Source organism: Monodon monoceros, unplaced genomic scaffold, assembly GCF_005190385.1.
Source record: "Monodon monoceros isolate NGI ecotype Baffin Bay Population unplaced genomic scaffold, NGI_Narwhal_1 Super_Scaffold_7, whole genome shotgun sequence".
NCBI lineage: Eukaryota > Metazoa > Chordata > Mammalia > Artiodactyla > Monodontidae > Monodon > Monodon monoceros.
Genome location: NW_021703784.1, coordinates 8,556,202 through 8,578,251, shown reverse-complemented (window position 1 = coordinate 8,578,251; position 22,050 = coordinate 8,556,202). Strand labels below are relative to the sequence as shown.

At 39.7% G+C, this 22,050-nt stretch overlaps 1 protein-coding gene and 1 long non-coding RNA gene across 10 annotated transcripts in view; one reads left to right on the top strand and one right to left on the bottom strand.

Annotated features, from left to right (window-relative positions):
* Positions 1–474: 474 nt before the first annotated feature.
* LOC114887718 lies at positions 475–7,947 on the bottom strand. The gene is made up of 3 exons (XR_003791566.1): positions 7,849–7,947; positions 2,305–2,475; positions 475–658 (listed from the first exon to the last, which is right to left on the bottom strand). It is a non-coding gene; the product is annotated as an uncharacterized LOC114887718 (long non-coding RNA).
* Positions 7,948–8,152: 205 nt separating this feature from the next.
* The window catches only part of CCDC15 (coiled-coil domain containing 15), a 63,690-nt gene continuing 49,792 nt past the window's right edge, over positions 8,153–22,050 (top strand). For 8 of the 9 annotated variants that reach the window (XM_029209131.1, XM_029209130.1, XM_029209135.1 and 5 more), the window contains exons 1-5: positions 8,153–8,355; positions 8,720–8,908; positions 14,129–14,290; positions 14,820–15,011; positions 20,358–20,471. In XM_029209131.1, coding sequence (XP_029064964.1) covers positions 8,729–8,908; positions 14,129–14,290; positions 14,820–15,011; positions 20,358–20,471 — 648 coding nt within the window. In that variant the 5' untranslated portion in view covers positions 8,153–8,355; positions 8,720–8,728. The remainder of the gene's footprint in view (positions 8,356–8,719; positions 8,909–14,128; positions 14,291–14,819; positions 15,012–20,357; positions 20,472–22,050) is intronic. The other variant, XM_029209132.1, reaches the window with a different exon arrangement.

Genomic DNA, 22,050 nt, shown 5'->3' with positions numbered 1-22,050 from the left:
TGAGGATTGAATGAGTTGCTGTGAGGATTAAATATGTAAAATGCTTAAGCAACCTAAATGCCCATAGACAGACAGCGGATAAAGAAGGTGTGGCACACACATACAATGGAACACCACTCAGCCGCAAAAAGGAACAAAATTGGGCCACCTGTAGAGACCCGGATGGACCCAGAGACTGCCACAGAGTGAAGCAAGTCAGAAAAACAAACATTGTATGTCAACGCATATATGTGGAATCTAGAAAAATGGCACAGATGAAATACAGGCTTGCAAGGCAGAAATAGAGACACAGATGCAAGGCTTGCAAGGCAGAAGTAGAGACACAGATGTAGAGAACAAACGCATGGACGCCAAGGGGGGAAAGTGGCGGGGAGGGGCGTTGAATTGGGAGATTGGGACCAACACATACACACCAATATGCATAAAATAGACAAGTAACAAGAACCTGCTGTATAAAAAACCAAAAAAACCCCCAAAAAACTATAGGCTTAGCAGGGCCTTCTAAAAATAAATAAATATGTAAAATGTTTGAAACACCTACCCTAGTTCTAGTTCATTCCTCAGGCTCAGCTGTATCCTGGAGACATTCCTGTATCCTTTTAATAAATTCTCCTTTCTCGTTTAAAACCTTCATTTCTGGGGTTCTCCACGGGGCTCCCTGCCATCAACAAATTGTCTTTTAGAATATGGTCTTATTTAATCGTCTAACAACTTTATGTGGTAAGAATTTTTTCCCGAGGGACATGAAGCTCAGAGAGGTTAAGTAACCTGCTCAAAGTCACACAGTTTATATGTCAGCATAGTGCAGATTCAGCTTGTGCTTCTTGGACTAGTGTTCACATACTACACTCCTGAAAGAGGTTGTCTCCACTCAGGCCCAGAAGTAAAAAGTGGGTGGAAAAAAGCAAGGCTCTGAGACAAGATATGAGACGAGGAAGGATAAAGGCGAGCAACAGGGGCTTAAAAAAAAACAAACTAAAAACTTAGTCAACGAGAGAATGATTGGGTCCCCAGTGGTGAGTCTGGGGACACTAAGAAGATGAATTTATGATACATGGGATTCAACATAGGGAGAGACAAGGTTGTTTTTTTTTTTAAATTTTATGTATTTTTGGGCTGCGTTGGGCCTTCGTTGTTGCACTTGGGCTTTCTCTAGTTGTGGTGAGCGGGGGCTACTCTTCGTTTTGGTGCAGGGACTTCTCATTGCAGTGGCTTCCCTTGCTGCGGAGCACCGGCTCTAGTTGCGCAGGCTTCAGTAGTTGTGGCACGTGGGCTCAGTAGTTGTGGCGCACGGGTTTAGCTGCTCCAGCATGTGGGAGCTTCCTGGACCAGGGATCAAATCCGTGTCCCCTGCATTGGCAGGCAGATTCTTAACCACTGCACCACCAGGGAAGTCCTGAGACAAGGTTTCTTAAAAGAAGGGCCCAACTAAGTTAGTAGGAAGGTGGCCTTGAAGACAGGCCAAAATGTTCACCCCTTGTTATAGTACTTTTAGGGTCCAGGTCTGTCTCGTTTCCAGATCCTTACCAGAGTTGGCCCTCCAGGATTCTGCATCTGGTTTGCTGCCCGTCAAGCTAAAGAATGTGATTCATCAAGATTTTTTGGTTGTAAGTGACAGAAGTTCAACTTCAACTGTTTGAAGCCCAAAAGGAGGAATTTCTTGCACCATGTAACAAAATTTCGGAGGGAACCAGAATAATTGGGAATGAGATACTTAAAAGCCATGGCAGTTATCTCTCATCTCTCTTGCTTGTGTCTTGGTGTCAGCTTCATTCTCATAAACCTTCTTACGCTTTTTGAGGGGGGCCGTCGTTGCCAGTCACTCTAAGGTATCAGTGCTGCCCAATATAACTTCTGCATCTGTGCTGGTAAGCACAGTAGCTGTTAGCCACACGTGGCTATTGAGAACTCCAAATGTGGCTAGTAGGACTGAGGAACTGAATTATAAATTTTATCTAATTTTAATTAATTTGAAATTAAACAGCTTCATGTAGCTAGTGGTTAACACATTGGACTGTGCGGCTTGTTATCCAGGGAGGAGGAGAATTTTGACGAAGCTAGTTAAAAAAAACTTGGTGGAGGACTGTGGCTGGTGCGGAATAGGTCACAGACACAGCTCTGTATCAGTCACAATAGCCAGGAGGATAGAATACCATCCCAGGCTGGGCCATGTGCCCAACCACGTGCAGACAAATCAGTCTGCTAGGGGCGGAAGAGATGACTTCTGTGTTGCTTCTTAAAAAAAAAAAATTAGCAAGAATTTATTGAAAACCTGTTATATATTACACATTTCACATATATTACCTTCATTTTCACAAAGAAGTCCTGAAAGGTCAATTGTTCCACCCATATGGTAGATGAAGAAACAAAGATGCAGACTATGTGACTTGACCATAAACAGTAAATTGCAGAGTCAGAATATAAATCCAGGTTTGTTTCCAAAGTCTCTGTTCTTTGCACTATAATATGCTTTCTCTAGATGTGGGATATAGAAAATGAGACTATTAATAGTGGATAATTATAACAATCATAGAAGAACACACAAAATGAATGACTTGGTTTTCTCCAAACAGTTATCTTAAGTGTCTGCTACTTATTCTATAAAACATTTTTGAAATTCCTCTTTTGAAATTGCTTTTAGATCCTACAACATATTTTTTAAAGTATCTTTAGTGATTGCAATTTTTATATTTTAGAAGTACATTTTCTAAAACAGTAAAAATATGGTGAATAATATTGGTAACAATTTATTAATAGATAAAATCATTTTGGTCCTAACTAACTTGTGTTAAGGCAAAGTCTCTTATCTTCGTGAAGCTTCTTTGGCTTCAAAGAACAGATACCCCAGGGAAGGTACCACCAGAGAAGAGGCACATCACAAGGATCTCGAATTGGAGAGCTCAAACGCTGAAGCAGCTCCTGGAACCAGTTTTTGTGGGTAGCTCAGAATCTTCTGCTTTTCCGCTTCATCCTCCTACATTTACCAATTGCCTCCCTCTACTTTGCTCATCTCAGGGCTCTCTATGTTACAAACAATATAAAACCTAATGCAAGTTGGCATTCACGATAAACAACTTTCTTGGCTCACATATTTTGAAAGTCTAGAGGTGGGGTAACCTTGAGGCTTAGCTTAATCCAGAGGCTCAAAAGTGTCAACAGGGAATAGCAAGGACTTTAAACTGTAGTTTGATGGAAAAAGAATAATGATAAGGACTGTCTATGTGTTTTTACACTGGGAATTACGTGGCCTCAGAGCTGTTAGTGCCTTGGTCCCTGAGGCCTAACAACAGTCAGAGGGGGTTGTAGGTGGGTTCTCCAGGAAGCAGACTCTAAGACTCAAGTTCAGGATGTTTATCAGGGAGTGCGCTGGAGACTGGCACCTGTGGAAGGGAGGAGGAGGAAGCAGGAAGAGGCACAGGAAGAGGCTGAGCTGTGATGTAGGTTGGACCACCTCAGCCAAGCCCACGGGGAGCTCTGAAGCTGAAATGATGGCTCATTGGCGTTGTTCCAAGTCAGGCAGAAACCGCCAGGCCTTTACATCCCCAGACCCACCGGTCTCAGGATGCGGCTGCTCTCTGAAGCTGAGGCTGTCCCTGAAGGAGTCGACAGCTCACGGGACTACAACATTCTCAGAAGCTGGGCCAACAAGTCCTTCCTTGAAGGGGGATCTGGGAAGCGCATCTCTGTGTCCATCCAAGATGAGTATTTGGTAATGAGGAGGACAATGAAATTCTTGTTAATTTTTTTTTTTATCACCCACCAACAGAAAGGGGAAAGACTTCTGCATCCATGACAAATTAGAGAATTTTTTGCAAAGATCAGTACAGCAGGCGCTACTGAGACAACCGGAACGATCTGCTATTAGTGCCACATACAATGAAATGCGGCTGCAGAAACTTACTGCGCACAGGCAAGCAGAAGAACCCTCATCAATTATTCCAGTTAGAAGGGTTATTCTGTGAGGTGGGTAAGGAGGAGGAGGAACAAAGAGAACTTTCAGGAAACATCCCAGAACATTGGCTGTTAGCCCTGGGGAATCCTGCTTACATTTGGGAAAGAGAGTGGAAGAGGGTACGACTCAGCTGCCTGAGGATCCCGATATCCAGATCCCATGAGAGTGGGAATAGGCAGCTTTCCCACTTCCAGAGAGGTTCTCCTTAGGATGGGCCCTTAGGACGAACAGGTTACCAAGTTTTCTAATTTGTTACAGGTGGGGGGTGTCAGTCAGCCACAAATAGGACAGTGACGACCAAGCAGCACATTCTGAGTTCTGTGTGGGGTGGACCACTGCCAGAGACCCAGTGACTCAGGGCTTTGTGCAGAGATGGCCAGGGATCCCCCAGCCACACACATCAGAGATTATTAGCCCGATGAAGAGTGCTCTGGAGTAGGGCCGCAAGACTGCTGCCAGCAATACCCATTCGAGTTTCTGAAGAAGATTGACAGTTCTAAGCAAACAGTTCCCTTGCTGAGAAACAAACTCTGGCCATACAGAAGATAAGCCTTGAGAAAACGTCAGAAAATGGGTGCAGGGCCCAAGACACACGAGAGTATAGATTCATATGAAGCCACTGGCACAGCAGCCAGTGGGAGGCACAGGCCTGCGGTAGAAGGTTAGAGACAGCAAGGAGCTACCTAATAACACTTCTTCTGAGTGTGTGTGTGTGTGTGTGTGTGTGTGTGTGTATGGAGGTGTACAAATCAATCTCCCTCTGGCCCTCTCCAGTGGTATGTTCTTCTCCTCACCATTCTGTGTGGATGTGGGATGTGTTCCCTTCTTGTTACTTGATTACTCAGTGCTATTTACAAACCATTTATTTTTTATTTTATTATTTATAAAAAGGGAGCTCCTTTTTTTCTCAGCTTCACCTCTTGCTTTGAACCTGATGTGAGACTATGTCACTCGCTACTTTCCAGGCTACACTCATTACCAGCCTCCAGGTCTTTTCCTGAAATTCCCTGAAGATTGTTGCTCCTGGCTCTCGCCAACACTCTTCTGGTCATGTATCTTGGTGATTTCAACAACCTCAGGAATAATCCATCCAGTGCTCTTGCCCTCATTTCCATGACCTCTTCTCCAGTAATCTTGTTCTCCTACTCCCTCCCTTGGTCATACCATAAACTTTGACAGTACCAGTATCTGCAGTTTCAAGCATCCCACTCTTGGATCACCACCTCTTACTTTTTCAGTGCATTCCTTCTAGTATCCTGCTCTAACAAACCTTAGATCCCCACTGGAGCCTACAATCTCTTGATCCTACAAACTTTACAAGGTCCCTTACCTACTTGTTATCCTTTCCCATATTATCTATCTTAAATTCCATGGTCAGTCATTTAATCACTCCCTTGTGCTCAACTTTAACTCTCTTGCCCCTTTCTTGTCTAAGAGTAACAGTTTGGTAAAACCTCAACCCTGGTTAAAAGTAACATTTCTACCTATGGCTATGTCTGTAACCATGAAACTGAAGGAAAACACTCAACCATGCTGGCTAGTCTCACTTTAAATTCATAATCATGAACCTCACATGGGTCCTTAAGGCTGTCTGGCAATTGTACATGTTTCTAGTTCATACTTCTACTCTCCTGGACGACTATTTTATACCTTCTTCAAACCTCCAACGTCTCTTCCTCTATTTTATTAATTGATGAACTTGCTTTCTATTTGTATTAGTTATCTCTCTCTGTGTTACAAATTACCTCAGAATCTAGCATCTGAAAACAACAAATATTAACTCATACAGTTTCTGGCTGGGTCGTCTGTCTCAGGGTCTCTTATGAGATTGCAGTCAAGTTGTTGGCCAAGACTATATAGTCTCTGAAGACCTGACTGGGGCTGAAGGATCCACTTCCAAGATCATTCACCTGGCTGTTAGCAGGAGCCTTGAGTTCTTTGCCATGTGGGCCTTTTCACGTGACTTCCCATGACATAAATGGCTTCCCCCAGAGGAAGTGATCTGAGTGAGAATGAGAGTGAGAGCAAGAGTAAGAGATGGAAAGAATGAGAGTGCACGCTGGGGAGAGAGAGAGAGAGAGAGAGAGCGCACACGACAGAGAAAGAGACAGAGGACACAGTGTCTTCTATAACCTCATCTCTGAAGTGACATACCACCCCTTCTGCCATATTCTATCTGTCACACAGACCAACTCTGGTACAGTGTGAAAGGGGACTACACAGGGTGTGAATACCAGGAGGTGGGGATCATCAGAGGCCACCTTGTAGGCTGGCGACAATTCTGTTTTACAGAGAAAACAGAGGAATCAGAAAAGAACTTCCCACTGCCATATTACCCAATTACCAGTATATATTCTATTTTCACTGCTAGTGTTATAATGAACTCTCTCTCTCCTGCTATCTAAGGCCAATCCTTCCAATTGTTCACTAGATCCTGTTCCCTCTTGCCCACTTAAGGACATAGATACAAAAATTCTCCTCTCTCTCTCCTGCGTCGTCAGTTTTCTTTTGTTTACTGGACAATTCCCATCAACAAAACATGCGCTGCAATATTAAAGAATCCTCCTATGATCCTATCTCTCCTTTCAGCTACGCATTTCTCTGTGTCCCTTTACAATAAAACTCATTGAAAGAATTGTCTAAAATGACTGTCTCCAGTTCTTCCTCACCCTCTCTTTTAAGTCTACCCCATCAGGCTTTTGCTCTCAAACTACTCTAAAAATACCGCTTTTATAAAAGTCATCTATGACCTCCATATTGTTAGATCCAATGGTAAATTCTCAGTCCTCATCCTATTTGACCTAACAGCAGAGTTTAACATAGGTGTTTGGTTCTCTTAAACAAAACACATTCTTCACTTGGCTTTCAAGGTATCACACCCTCCTGGTTTTCTTCCTTAGCTTACTGGCTGATCCTTCCCAATCTCTTTGCATTTCCCTTTTCTTTCCAGCCTCTTTAATGTTGGAAAACCCCAGGGTCAGTTTCTCAGCCAGGCAGGCACCCACCCTGGAGTGATTGTACTTGCTGTTCCTTTTGCCTGGAACACTCTTTTGGAAAACTCTCCGGTGAAAATTAAAGTAGCTTGTTCCATTACCTCATGGAATTTTGCATTGGAGTCTTTGCTCAAAAGTACCTCAGTGAAGTGTTCTCTGGTCATCCTATCTAACATTGCATCTCCCCTACCCCCCAACAGACTTTTTTTTTTTTTTTTGGTACGCGGGCCTCTCACCACCGCGGCCCCTCCCGTTGCGGCGCACAGACTCCCGACACGCAGGCTCAGCGGCCACAGCCCACGGGCCCGGCCGCTCCGAGGCACGTGGGATCCTCCCGGACCAGGGCACGAACCCGTGTCCCCCGCATCGGCAGGCGGACCCCCAACCACTGCGCCAGCAGGGAAGCCCCCAACACACTTTTAATCCTCTTCCTCGTCTTTTACTCTACAATGGTCATCAGCATCAGCCACATTTGTTTACTTATTCATTAGTCTATTTGGTTACTTCTCATTGTCAATTCCATGAACAAGGGATATATGTCTACTTTGTTCACTGCTATATATTTCCAGTGCCTAGAACAGTGGTGGTATATAAAAATCTCTCAATTATATATTACACAAACGAATGGGTATTCCACATGGATAATAGCGAAGTGTCCGAGAATTAGAGCAAAGCTTGGAAGCAGACAGGGAGACCACTCACGAGGCTGCGATGTTTATATATAAGAACAGGAATGAAAGAGCTCCGTTAACGTGGCGAGGTGCACAAACATCAGTATGATTTACTGTTGGCTTAGTTCGTTCCTCAAGAAAGCCCTGCCAGGCCTGCCTTCTCCCATCCTTTCCCTGTGCTTCCCTCAATTGGTCCCCTGCCCTGCCCAATCAGCTCTTCGGCCCAACATACTTCTTTTCCTGAAGGATGTGGGATGGTCCCAGCGCCGGGACACTCGAGGCACGGCCAGTGTGCGACACTTCCGCCCGCCTGTTACCCAGCGCCCACGCGGAGTCAGCCGCGCCTCACCAGTTCCACACGCGTTTATAGGTCCCGCCCACACAGCGAGACAAAGCGGAAGTGACGAACCTCTGGAGCGCGAAACCCCGCCCCTCACGCCTTTCCCGTCTCCGGGAGGTGACACAAGCCCGGAAGAGGCAGATACAAGGCCACTGAGGGGCGGGGCGGGGCGGGGCAGCCCCCTCCAAAGCGGCGGTTTACCGAAGGCGGTTCCTTTGGTGTCAGTGGTAGCTTGAATCCGTGGCGAACCGCGATCGATACTAGGCCGGTGCAGTCTCAGCAGGAGTGGGACCCTGAGGCTTGAGAAACAGGCTTTTCTTTGGTCCGGGACTCCCCGGCGTTCAGCGCTTCCCCCCATAACCGGACACCGATTATTCGGACTCCTTGCCTCAGACCCAGGTTCCCACCCCGCACCCTCCCAGCCCCCTTGCCCTCCGGCTGCTACGCTCTTTCCTCCCTTTCCTGCATCGCTTTGCCGCCACTGGCACAATCTTCGTTCTCTCATTCAGATTCTTGTTTCTCCCCCTTCTTGTCCCTGTTCCTTTCCGAGAGCGATCTTTAAACATTTCCTTCCTTTATTTCTTACCCCTTCTTTAACCTTTGTTCCTTTTTCCTTCCTTCTTCTCCAGTATCCTTGTCAGGCGGCTACTGCCTCCTCCAAGGCTTCTCTCCTTTCCAGAAGCCTGTGGCATACGTGTGTTAGGGGGTTGAGCTTTTAAGGCGGTCGTTTGAAGATTTTAAGCTTTTCCTCTCTCCTAACCAGGAGTCATAGATGCCAGGAAGTATGGCCCCCATCAAGAAGCTTCGAAATACCACAGAGTTGCCCCTGGCTTTAAACCCCCTGAAGAGCAAGGACGTGTTGGCAGTGCTGGCTGAGAGGAACCAGGCTATAGTACCCGTTGGGGCATGGGTGGAGCCTGCCCCGCCAGATAGTTCAGCAGTCCCGGCATCTGTGAGTGTCAGTTTGATGCAAGTATGGTGGGGTTCTTCCTCCATCTTTCTTTTTATTAGCCTTCTCAAATCCCTGGTGCTCAGATAAGATGAACAGTCTGGGGATGCCGTTTTTATTCTGTCATAAATAGGTATGTTCTTGCATTAGGATTATAGAACAAATATGTATCTGCCGAAACTTGCTGCAGCTTTAGTCGGCATAATCAAATATTTATTACCTATATATATTTCAGTTTGCTTTGCAAACCCTTGATTGCTTTCTATGCACAAGACATAGGCACTGTCTTCCAAACACTCTACAGTGTAGTAGGGATGACGACCACAGTTAATGTAACATTGATTGCTTAAAGTTTATGGTAAATTTTGTAATGGAGATTCAGTAAGGTTCAGATGCAGTGGGAGAATAAAGGAGAAAGAGATTAATTCTGATTGGGATTCCGAGAAAGTTTAACTGTAAATTCCATGAGGACAGGGATCTTGATGTTTTGTTCATTCCTGTACTGGCATATGGCAAGTCTTCAGGATATAATTGTTGAATGAGTAAATGAGGTAATATAGTTTGTGTTAATCCTTAAAGAATGGAAGTGCTGTAAGTACAGATGAAAGGGAAGAGCATTTCAGATGAAGGGAAACTTTTGCAAATTGACATACGTGCCTGTCAGACAACTCTCTTACGTAGCTATTAACACAGGAGGACAATTTTGTAAGATTATTTTTTTCCTTTTTGGTAAGAAGATTTTTGATTGTCTTTCACCAAACTGTGCTCCTTAGCTATTTGTTCATATATTATTGTGGTTCATTTATTATTATAAATACCACATTATATTTATAGTAAGTTGTTTACATATCTACTTTTCCTGATGGAGCATGTAGATATTTATGGAATGCACAAAATGTTTGAAGATCTTCAGAATGTATAGACAAGGTGCTGAACATGAGTTGAAAAGTATGAGGTAGGTTCTCTTAGTGGTCCTTCATCTCAGAGAAGAAATGAGACATGTTTCAAGTAAATGTTAAATAGCAGTGCAATGGCATGTATTCATTCATTTTATTTATGTCTGTAAGGATGTATATACATAAGCATTCATTTATTACTATGCTATTTCCAGAAAGGATTTTGAGTCTGAGTAGTATATGATTAAGTGCTAAGACTATTATAGCACTTAACAAAGAAAGATATGGTTTTGAATTGATGTGACCCAGGAAAGTTTAATGAATAATTTGGATAATCAGAAAGAAAGAGGATGATTCTCCAATTAAGGAGAATGGAGAGAGTAGGAAGTAAGCAAGATATATTCAGGATTTAAGGGTAGGTTAGATTGATTGCAGTGGAAGGCCTAATAGGGGCATGGTGGTTGATAGGATTGTGGATAGGAGTGGTAGGGAACCACAGGAAATTTTGGAGACGGGATTGACTTCATTCATTGTTTAATATTTACAGATTAATTTCATGATCAAATAGTGTTTTGATTAGATTAATTGCTTTAACATTTTTTTAAGTTCTATTTTTTATAACTATTTATTTATTTATTTTACTTATTATTTTTGGCTGCGTTGGGTCTTCGTTGCCGCGTGTGGCTTTCTCTAGTTGTGGCGAGCAGGCTTCTCATTGCGGTGGCTTTTCTTGTTGTGGAGCACAGGCTCTAGGCACACAGGCTTCAGTAGTTGTGGCACACGGGCTCAGTAGTTGTGGCTTGTGGGCTCTAGAGTGCAGGCTCAGTAGTTGTAGTGCACGGGCTTAATTGCCCCGTGGCATGTGGGATCTTCCCCGACCAGGGCTCGAACCCGTGTCCCCTGCATTTGCAGGCGGGTTCTTAAGCACTGAGCAACCAGGGAAGTCCTGCTTTAACATTTTTAAAGGTGAAGGAGCGATTGGCTCCTGAGGGACAAATTGGGTTGTAATGGTAACAATTTAGGCATGAAGTATAGCACCAAGATTTTAGTGGTAAGTAATGTAGAGGGAAAGCCTTGAAAAGGGGATTGAAATGGAAATGAAAAGGGATAAATGTAAGAAACATCCCAGAAGAATCAGTAAGATTTGGTACAAAGGCATTTAAATTATTGACACCTGTTTTTAATTGTCCATATTATGATATCTTTATAATATCAATAGCATAAAAATATCTAAAAATGACCAAGATTTTCTGTGTTAAAAAGAATCATCACATGTTCCCATATATCAACTCAAAATATTAAAGTCTTGGAGCATGTGTAAACATGTCTCCTTTCCTTCATTTAAAAAATTCTGATCATTACCAGTCAAAGGCAATTTGATCAAGCATCTAATAGAACTCTTTATCACTTTAGCATATACAGCCTGGGGAATTCACTCTTATTAACAGACGTAGGTCTTGTCAGCTCAGAACTTCTAAAGCTTGGTTACCCTAAGATCATGTCTATGCTAAAGGGAAATGCCTAATTATTTTTGTCCTTAAGTTTCAAGGAGCCATCAGAATAACTATAAACGCCATAGTTTGAGACTGCCCCTTAATTAAATTATCATCCAAGGGTACTGCTTTCCTATCAGCATATATAGCTATCGCATTGTTTTATAATTTATCTGATTATCTACTGTTGCGTAAGAAACCACTCTAAAACTTAATGGCATAAAGCAAACAATATTGTGTGCCAGAAATTTGCGCAGGACACAGTGGGGGTGGCTTGTCTGCTCCACAGTGTCTGAGCCCTCAGTTGGGGTGACCCCAGTAGCTGATGATGTCTGGGACACCTTGACTGGATTCTGGCTGGTGGCTGGATTTCTTGGTTCTTCTTTATCTGGCATCTGCTGGGCTGTAATATCCTACATGGCTTTCTTACTCATATATCTGGCACTTGGGCTAGGCTGAGTAGAATGGCTGAGGGCTGGCTGGACATCTTCCTCTTTCCACATGGTCTCTCTGCTTGGCTAGTATGGGCTTCCCTAGGTGGAGGTTGCTTTATGACCTTGCCTGGGAAGTCATGGAGCCAACACTTGTGCCTCAGTCTATTGAGTATACAGTCAGACTACATTCAGTATGGGAGATGACTACACAAGAGCATATATACTGGGAGGCTTGATTCATTGGGGGCAGAAGGGGAGATCATCTTTGGAGACTAAGGACTATGTAATCTAACTATTAGTTCCACCATATATAAATTCTCCGAATGTATTCTTTGACTGTCCTGAGAAACACTTCATTCTATATTGCCCCTTGGATAGTCTATAGGGTGCAAAAAGGCTATGAAGAATTGGTTGTACAATTGAAACAGTACAGTTGTCCCTCAGTATCTGGAGGGGATTGGTTCCAGGACCCCCCTCTTCCCCCACCTCACCCACCTGCAGACACCAAAATTCACAGATGCTCAAGCAGTTGTATAAAATAGCATAGTATTTGCATATAACCTGTGTACATCCTGCTGTATATTTTAAATCACCTCTAGATTACTTGCAATACCTAATACAATGTAGATGCTATGTAAATAGTTGCCTGTGCTTGGCATATTTAAGTTTTGCTTTTTTGGAACTTTCTGGAAAATTTTCTTTTCATCCATGGTTGGTTGAATCTGAGGATGAGGAACCTGTGGATACAGAGGGCCGACTATTTATTTTTGTTTAACCCAGTATTTCTCAAGTTTATATGATTCTGGGAACCTCTTAACGTCCCATGGAACAAGTGTTTTCAGGTTCTGGTTGTCTTACACAATAATGTTGCTAAGAAAAACATGTTTCTAAAATATGTTTCTATGGTACAATCTTATCTTTGGTTTACTCTTGAGATCCACAATTTGGAACCAGTCATGCACTTCAATAAGATGTTTGATAATCTCAAGGTGCGAGTAAAAGAGGGCAGACAGAGACAATGGGAGTAAAAGAAAGGCAGAATGGCTTAAATTTGTCTGGGTCTTGACTTAACTTGAGTCACTTGTTCAGGCTTTACTACATATATATTTACTTTGGAATTATTTTACTTAATTATTCATTGATATCTGTCTTGTACATTCTACTCCTATGGTACATACTCTTGTAGAATAGTTTATGGGATAGATTTCTTGGGAATTTTAATTTTAATTGGAACTTCAATTCATTTGATTTTGAGAATTTAATGACTGTCTGTGAAATAATTTGGGGCACCCCTCAGAATTAGAATTTGGAATTACTGCATTAGGAGAAGGGATAGATAGGAGGTATGATGATTTTATTTAATATGAAGATTCCTTATGGAAGAGAGACATAGTCAAGAGAAAAGCAGTACAGTACAGGGCATAAGTGTTGGAGTCAGAGAAACTTCTAGCTCTGCTACTTGTCAGCTATAGGATCTTGGGCTACTACTACAGATTAATCCTTCTGAGCCCCATTTCCTCATTTTTAACATAAGAGGTAAGAATACCTAGTACTGGAGGTAGTTTTGAGGATTCATTGATACAAGGTAGTTAAAGTGTTTATCTCATAATAGATCTTTAATAATGGTAACTGCTGTTATTATAATCAGTTTGTTATTCAAAGCACTTAGAGGAGGCAAACAATGATCAAGGACTCAAATGTGATAAAATGTTCCAGATTGTTTAGAATGTTTTAGAATTAATCAATTATATAAATATTGAGTACCTTTGTATTCAAGGCTCTGTGTTGTATACCATAGGGGAAACAAAGGAGAATTAAATACATTTCCTGCCCTCAAAGAATTTGTAATCTAACGGGGGAGTTAAGAAGCATTGTACTCAACGTTAATAAGAGTGAGAGGTACTAGATGAGTATTGGATGGTCTTGACTGAGTAGGCCTTTTCTAGACAGAGGTGGCAAGAAGGGCATGCTAGGTTAAAAATGAAGCCTAATTCTCATTTTATAATAAGACATAGTGGGTGAGTGGCGAGCAATCTGGTGTATCTGGACTATTTTACTCATTTTAGAAAATGTAACATAATGTAGGTTTGAATTGGTTCATTAAGAATTAATGAAGATACTTTTAGTTCTCAGTACAATGAAAAATTAAGATTTGATTTGAGTGCTCACAGATTCCAAGTTTTAGTTTGTGATTTGGTTTAAGTTCTTGGTACTCACTAGCTACGTCTAGATTATCAGCTCTGAACTCCTGTGATTTTTTTACTGTATGGGGAATTTTGGGTTGTAGAACTGAATTATTTTTTCAGGGCTGTATTCTGACTGCTTTGTGTTTACAACAGAGTCCTAATGGGCAAAACGAATGGGACATGTAAGTTTATTTTCTATCTTTCATCTTTAAAGACTTCAGCATATATGATTGAAGAAGAGCTAAGGGAACAGCTAAGAAAGAAACAAGAAGCTCTGAAGCGTTTTCAGAGACAAGTCAAACGCCGAGTAAATCAGCAAATTAGGCTGAGAAAAAAGCAACAACTTCAGAGGTCTTATGAAGCCGTAAGTTCAAAAGTGAGCCTGAGTAAAGACTGAATGGGAAGTGTGTTTGTAATGAGAAATGCTATTCGGCAATGACAGAATCACTTTCTTTTGATTCCAGGCTTCGCATAGTCTGATTTACTAGTGAGGGCAGTAGATTGTATATAGAGAAACTGTTGTTTCTGTTTCCTGTGTTGTTCTGATTCCCTCTTTTGCTTTCACCAAATAGTTATAAACAATGTCAGAGTTTGGGGTTGGGGTTTGAATTCTGGCTTTGCTGCCTACTAACTTTGTGACCTTGGGCTAATTACTTAAATTCTCTCTACTATAGTTTCTTTATGTGTGAAATGGGGATATGATACTTGTTTCCCAGTGTTGTTTTGAGAATTAGATAATGTAAAATATTAGCACGTAGTAGGCGCCTGGTAAATGTTAGTTTCTTTGCCAGCTAAAGTTTTCCCCTCCTTCCCCCCAACCCCGGTTTTAAAGCTTTGGGGCTGCTGGTAGACATTATTTGATTGCACTTGACTGGGGGAAGCTCACTCTTTCTTCCTTTGTGTAGGCAGAAAAAGAAGGCTCTATAGCCATGCACTCTTCAGATCCAGCAAACTTAACTCTTAAAAGAACGAGTGTTTTTCCAAACCATTTGAATGCTGCTATTGGAAGTGCTAGGTTACCTCCTTCCAGGAAGCTTGAGGATGGAATAGAAGATAGAGAGAATCAGAATGAACTATTCCAACAACAAGCCCAGGCTGTAAGTACATATTCATTTTATTTTATGTCTCTGGTTTTTTTTAGGCTATGATGTAGAGATTAGGAGGTGTCACATTCAACTTTGCTTTTTATCACCTCCTCTTTTTTTTACCTTTGTAAAGTGGGGAATAGTGGGATGATGTTTATTTTTATATATATTTTAAATTTATATTTATTGGTCAGACACTTAAGAATCATCTAAAGAAAGGGGCCAAAGTGTTAGAGTTCAAAACTTATTAGAAAGAGCTTTAGGTCAAAGAATGTAGATTTTTCAATTATACTGAAATTGTGTTATGGGTAAGTTACTCTCAGTTTGTGGCATATGGACAAAAGATTATTTTTGTTTCTTTTTTCTGTCCCTCAATCTGATTATCACCATAAATTGATCTATAAGTCAAGTAATAATATAGTAAACTCTAAATTAACATATTCAGAATTTTTTAATGTAACTTTTTAGTGACTCACTTTATATAACGAATATTTAAAAATTAACCACCATGAGTAGATTTATCCACTCAGATCACTTGATGCCATCTAATCAGTACCCCCCTCCACCCTGCATAATGTACCCAGGCTTTTGTCCAGTTGATCATATTCTTCAACTCTTCTGTGGGAATCTTATCATCTTATCATCTTATCATTTTAAAATGTAATCCTAGGGTTAGTGAGAGGAGAACAAAAATGTGGAAAATTATGTGAAAATAAAAGTTGTGTGATTGCTGACATACTTCGTCATAAGTATGAAGCAAATCTGATTATGCTGTTAGTATAAATAGGGAAAGCTTTATAATCACATGTTATGTTGAAATACTTATTAAAAAGATTTTTCTCTCTGCCCAAACTATGACTTTTTCTTGTCATTATTTGGTTTGTAGTGATCATTTTTATAATCATTTTTGTTTTTAAGATTATGAACAGTTTACTGAGCAAATATTTATTGAGCCAGGCACCGCAGAAATTGCAAAGGATAGAACATTGACTGAGACAGAATAACAGTCCTTGCTTTCATGCTACTGGTAGCTATAAATTCCATTGTAGTGAGGACTTTACTTCATTTGTATAATACATGAATAGGACACATCAGTCCACAGATATTTGAATATACTGTGTTGGTTAACCATTGTAGGGATACTAATGTGTGAAATAGGGCCTTTCATGGGTTTATATTTCCAAGTAGAGAAACAAAGTTGGTAGACCCCCAATCTATTAGATAATAATATGGAGATATTTGCTGCATTGTTGATAAATTTGTGCAGTGGAAATTCAAAATTTTTTTAATTCCAAGGAAATAGTTTGGGAAGAATTCCTGGAAGAGGTGGAATTGAGCTGTGTATTTTGAATTGGTAAACTGAATTTAATTGGTAAATTCAAAAGAACTTTGAGATAGGAGGAATAGTAAAAAGTCTAGAATATGTAATGAGCTTAGTATTGGGTTGGCCAGAAAGTTCGTTCAGGTTTTTCTGTAACAGCTTACAAAAACCCGAACAAACTTTCTGGCCAACCCACTATATTTGCTAATAAGTGATGGAACCTTTCTAATTGATAGTGTACAGGGTAAAGCAACAGAAAATGAGGTTAGACGGGTAGGAAAAAATCATGTTATGAAAAGCCTTAAATGTTCCCCAAATCTAAAAAGTTTTTATACTGTTTTTTTCTTTTCTTTTTTTTTTTTGGCTGTGCCTTGTGGCATGTGGGATCTTAGTTCCCCAACCAGGGATCGAACCCGTGCCCCCAGCCGTACAAGTGCGGAGTCCTAACCACTGGACAGCCAGGGAATTCCCAACCCTGTTTTTTTCTTAAAAGAAGATGCACTACTGAGGAATGTTCAGTGACTTAAACTACTTTAAGCCTGTAAACTTTTGCCCATTCAACACCATGACAATAGATGCTCAATATTTTTTAATCTTACTGTTTTTGTTGCAGTTTCTATCCACTAGATGTCGCCAAGAACTAGACAATGAGGCAGAGTTCAAGCACTAACTCCTTTGGGACAGTTTCAGGCAAACTGAGAGTTGGTCATCCTGTCTCTACATGTGTTCTCTCTTCTTTACTTATTTTTCTACTATTAACTGGTATTTTCATCATCACAGCTCCAAAACTTTGGCATACCTGAGGTTCCTTTAGCCTCTTCTCTCCAGCTTAGGATCTTTTAGGTCCAGCTCCTGTCTCTGACTTTTTCTCTGAACACTTCCTTGTTCGTTATGTAAGGTAAGGAATCTTTATTGGCCCATCCTGCCTTTTTGCATTAGGTCTAGGTTACTGGCCAGCCTCTAGCTTGGTACGCCTACTTAAAGGTATATTGATGCACTACATTGGGGCTCATAGGCTTTGCTAAGGGCCTCATGTGAGTTTTTATGTGTATGTTATTTTGGGGACTGTAGAAAAGTCTAACACACTGTAAAATCAATATGTTATCTTTTGCAAATAAACTATATTGTACTTGGATAGAATTCAACTTTGGGTAGATTTTTATGGCATTAACATACATTTCAATACATAGGTATTAGGCCTCCATGGCAGTACGAGAGGTGAAATTCTATAAATGTTAGATCTCATCTATAGTCTTTTCCCATGACCTACATGTTATTACCACATTGTTTCATTTATATAGTTCCATATAAATTCCTAATTGTCTGAATAAATTAAAAAGAACTGAAGAAAATATGAACAATGAGTGGGGAACAGTATCACAGTAGATATCTATATTTGTCAAATTTCATCCTACATATTTGTTTGAAGGTTTACATTTTAATGTATTATCAGTGTTTGCATTAGATTTTAAGATTTAAGTCTCAAAATTTGTTTATTTAAATCTCAAAATTTGTTTATATAGTACATTTTAATTTTATTGGTCAGAACTACCTTTGCTTATTGATAGCTGGGTTTTCTATGTAATTATATAATAATTTATTTCCATCAGGGAAGTTTTAAGTCTTGGTTAGCGATTCAGTGCCAGTCTTTGTTGATAACAACAGCTACAAAGGAATGAAAATTGTGTCCAAGCTTCTAGTACAGAAAAGACTTTTGGGGGAGTTCCCTGGCAGTCCAGTGGTTAGGACTCGGTACTGTGGCCCTGGGTTCAATCCCTGGTTGGGGGACTATCACGCAAGCCGCATGGCACGGCCCCCCAAAAAGAAAAAGAAAAGACAAGACTTTTGGTCAAATTTTATGTTTTGAGTAGTTACAAACACAACATGTATATGTGTTTAAACTTACATATGTAAATGTATATGTATATATATACACATACAAATGCATATATATACACACACATACTCACCAATATATGTAGTGATCACCATTATCTTACAATAAGAGGAACGTACTTCTCTGCCTGTTCATTTTACATAATTTGATTTTTACCATCCTCCTGTCTTCTGTGTTTTGTTTAGTGCTTATTAACATTAACTTTGGTCTTTGTATTAGTTTCCTGTGGCTGTTGTAACGAATTACCCCAAATTTAGTGGCTTAAAATGACAGAAACTTATTCTCTTACAGTTGTGGAGGCCAGAAGTCCAAAATCAGTTTCACTGAGTCAAAATCCAGGTGTCCGCAGATTCTAGGGAGAATTTGTTCCTTGACTCTTGAAGCTTTTGGTGTCTGCTGGCATTCCTTTGCTTGTGACCACATCAGACCCATCTCTGCCTCCATCTTCACATCACTTCGTCCATATGTCTGATCTTCCTCTACCTCTCTTATAAAAACACTTGTGATGGCATTTAGTGCCTGGATAATCCAGGATTATCTCCTCATCTCAAGATCCTTAACTTAATCACACGTGCAAAGGCCCTTTCTCCTTATAAAGTAACATTTCAGGGATTAAGACCTGATATCTTTGGGTGGCCATCATTCAGCCTACTACAGTCCTCATAGCAGGTCATTGAAAGGATCTTTGGGTTGATTTGATGAAGGGTTTTGGTAAAGACAGAAAAACTGAACGTAATGTTTAGTCCAACTGCTGGAGCAGTTGAAATATCCTGCTTAGGGGACTAAAATCAATCTGCGACTAATAGAGGTTTGGACTTGATGGAAAATGAAGATTATGTACTCTTATTTTAAATCTGTTACAGCAAGTATTTTGCATCCTTGGTCACTTTATGCAGGGCAATAATGTCTACCACACTTGGCAAGGAGTAAAAGTAAGCATGTTCATGGCTTTGTATTTTTTCATAACTTCAACTGCAGATATACTATCTGTTTTTGCATTGTGATTAACTCTATCTTGACCCCTTTAGCCACTCTGCACTAACCAAATTTAGAAGTCCTCCTCTTAGTAGAATAAAGAGTAATGTTTCAAGCTGATTTCTCTGGCTAGAGGTATAGACCTTCTAGAAACAAGGACAAAACAGAGGTGATAATGCTGTAAGGAAACCGGGCTGTTAGCAAGAGAGTGTTTTTATCTCTAGGTCACTATTAGTAAATATCATAAAGTATTTGTAATTTATATCTGTAAATCACAGTCATTATTTCCCTTTAAGGGAGAAATGATGTCATTAAACTTTCATTGGATGGGTTAGAACTGGTCCTGGCTTTGCCATAATTTCACTGAGTAGTATAGGGATGTGCTTTTCTGTATTTTCCTTAAAGGAACATCCTATGCAGATATGTGAAATGTAAAATAGGCTGTGTGCTTCTCTGAAAAAGAAGTCAAAATAGATACTGACTGAAATTGCTAGGTAGAGATAAGGAATGAACACAAAATTAACATATTTAATATTAATATTTATTATCAATTGTTACCTAGAGTACCTGAAACAAATTGGTCTGTTGACAGATTTGAATTTGTACTCTAAATTAACTTAGGAAGGCTTCCTGGAAGAAGAGACATTTGAGAAAAGACTAAATAACTATAGTTTTCAAATGTTATGGGTGAAGAAGAGACTCATGTAAATAGGAAAAAAGGATTTTAGGGGGACTAGGAATAGAGAGTCTTCTTACGAGGAGTGATAAAAGTGATCAGGCATGCAAGGACCAGTTGAAGAAATAACTCTTTATTAAGAAGATGGATAGAAGGTAAGGAATGTGCCTGTTCAATAATTTCCAAATTCAGACTTATAGGTTCTAATATTTTTGTGTATGTACTTAATATAAAGCCTACATTATTAAAAAACGATTTGAGTAACAGCACTTAAATCAAGTTATGAAATACAGTCTCTTAAGATAATGAAAATAATGTTGTAAATACACTTATCAGCAGATCAAAAAATCTCCTTTCCAAGTAATCCTCTTGTCTTAGGTCTGGCAATTTTTAATAATAGGGGCCTGTTTTCCTGTTGGAACACTTAGTGAATTTGGTATTAAGACTTTAGCCTGTTTTTCTTTTCTTTTTTCCCCCTTTCTTTGGCAGCTTAGTCAAACCATGAAAGAAGCACGTCACCGGCTGGCATCATTTAAAACTGTGAATAAAAAAAATGCATCGGTATTTCCAGATGATCAAAAGAAAAACTTTCCCACCCAAGAGGTAAATTAAATTCTAATGAGCTGTTTCTAAAGATACAGATAAAAAATAGGATAAAGATTAATTTACATCTCTACATTATTTAGACCTGAAAAATAATTGGAAATAACCTTAATTATCCAAAAGTAGGGAGCGGTTTAAAAGTTATGATATATTCGTTTATAGCTATTATCAAAAATATCATGCTTTCAAAGGGTATCTGAAGACTAGGGAAAGTGTCTGGGATATAAAGTTAAGTGGAAAAAGTAGGATATAAAATTAGATACAATGTAAGCTCAATTAAAAAATTCATTCCATAAATATTTATGGGATGTCTACGATTGCCAGGCATTGTTCTAGAAGCAGGACTTAACAGTGGTGAAAAGGTAGACAAGGAGCTCCTGTGTTAGTAGGGAAGCATATAATAAATAAGCAAATAAATACAAAATATAATTTCAAATGATAAATGCTATGAAAAAAATAAAGCAAAATATCGAGATGGGGAGAGAATGCTATGAGCACAGAGAAAGGCCTGGAAAGAAATGGACCAAGAGGTTAACACTGATTATTTCTGGATAGTGTTATTACAGGTGATTTTTATTTTTTTCTCTTGGTTTTCTTTACTGTAGAAATTTTCCATAATGTATATATTTTATTTTTTAATCAGGAAGAAGTCAATACCATTATTTTTCAAAAAGAAAGAAATTCTTTTGATTCAAAATAAAGAATAAGTTTAGGGTGAATAATTGGAACCTAAATATGGAGTTAGACTTAAAAGAATATTTAAAGCTATGCTTGTAAAATTACATTGTTTTGGTGCCTCCTTATTTCCATGTTCACAAATTTGGATGTTAAACCCATGTATTTTCCTGTGTTTACTTAATTTTAGCATTAATTTCAAGTTTTGATGGGCAGCATCAGTAAAATGGCTCATTAATTAGTCTTTTTTTACTCTTTTTTTTTGGTACCATTAAGAACTCTGTCTCTTGCTTAGTTCTTTCTCAGTTTTGCTTCCTAATTGGTATTTTTTTACATTTTCCTAGATTACATATATGTTTATATTTTATTTTTGTATTTTTTCCTAAAGTATCTCTGTGCAACCATCAAAGACATTTGTCTCTTATATGTTTGCAGTTGGTAGAATACTAAGCTATAATACCTTCCTCTTCAGCGATAATTAAGAAATTTATAGTTAAATATAAAAAGCAAGTGGGCATGGGTGTGCCTACATATGGCATTCCATCTTAGATGCATTAAGTATGGTTACCTTTTTCTAGGATTGCCTTGTTGTGACTTAAGAGTCTTTTGAAACTAAATTCTTGACTTAGTTTCTTGACAATTTTCATACCTCTACCACGGATTTGGCAGTACTATAGTTTGGTCCATAAGACTGACTTCCCGGTACTGCTCAAAGGAGATGATTGGACACATTTTATTTAAACCAGAAAAAAAAAAAAAGGGTTATCAGAGCCTAGAGACTGATACTTCACATTGTGTGGAGCATGTTCAAATCTTTCAACTGATGTTTTTCCCAGAAAGAGTACTGTTCCTAGGCCTGACTGAAATAATTCTCCAGTAGAAGGGAGGAGGATTAAGTCTGAGA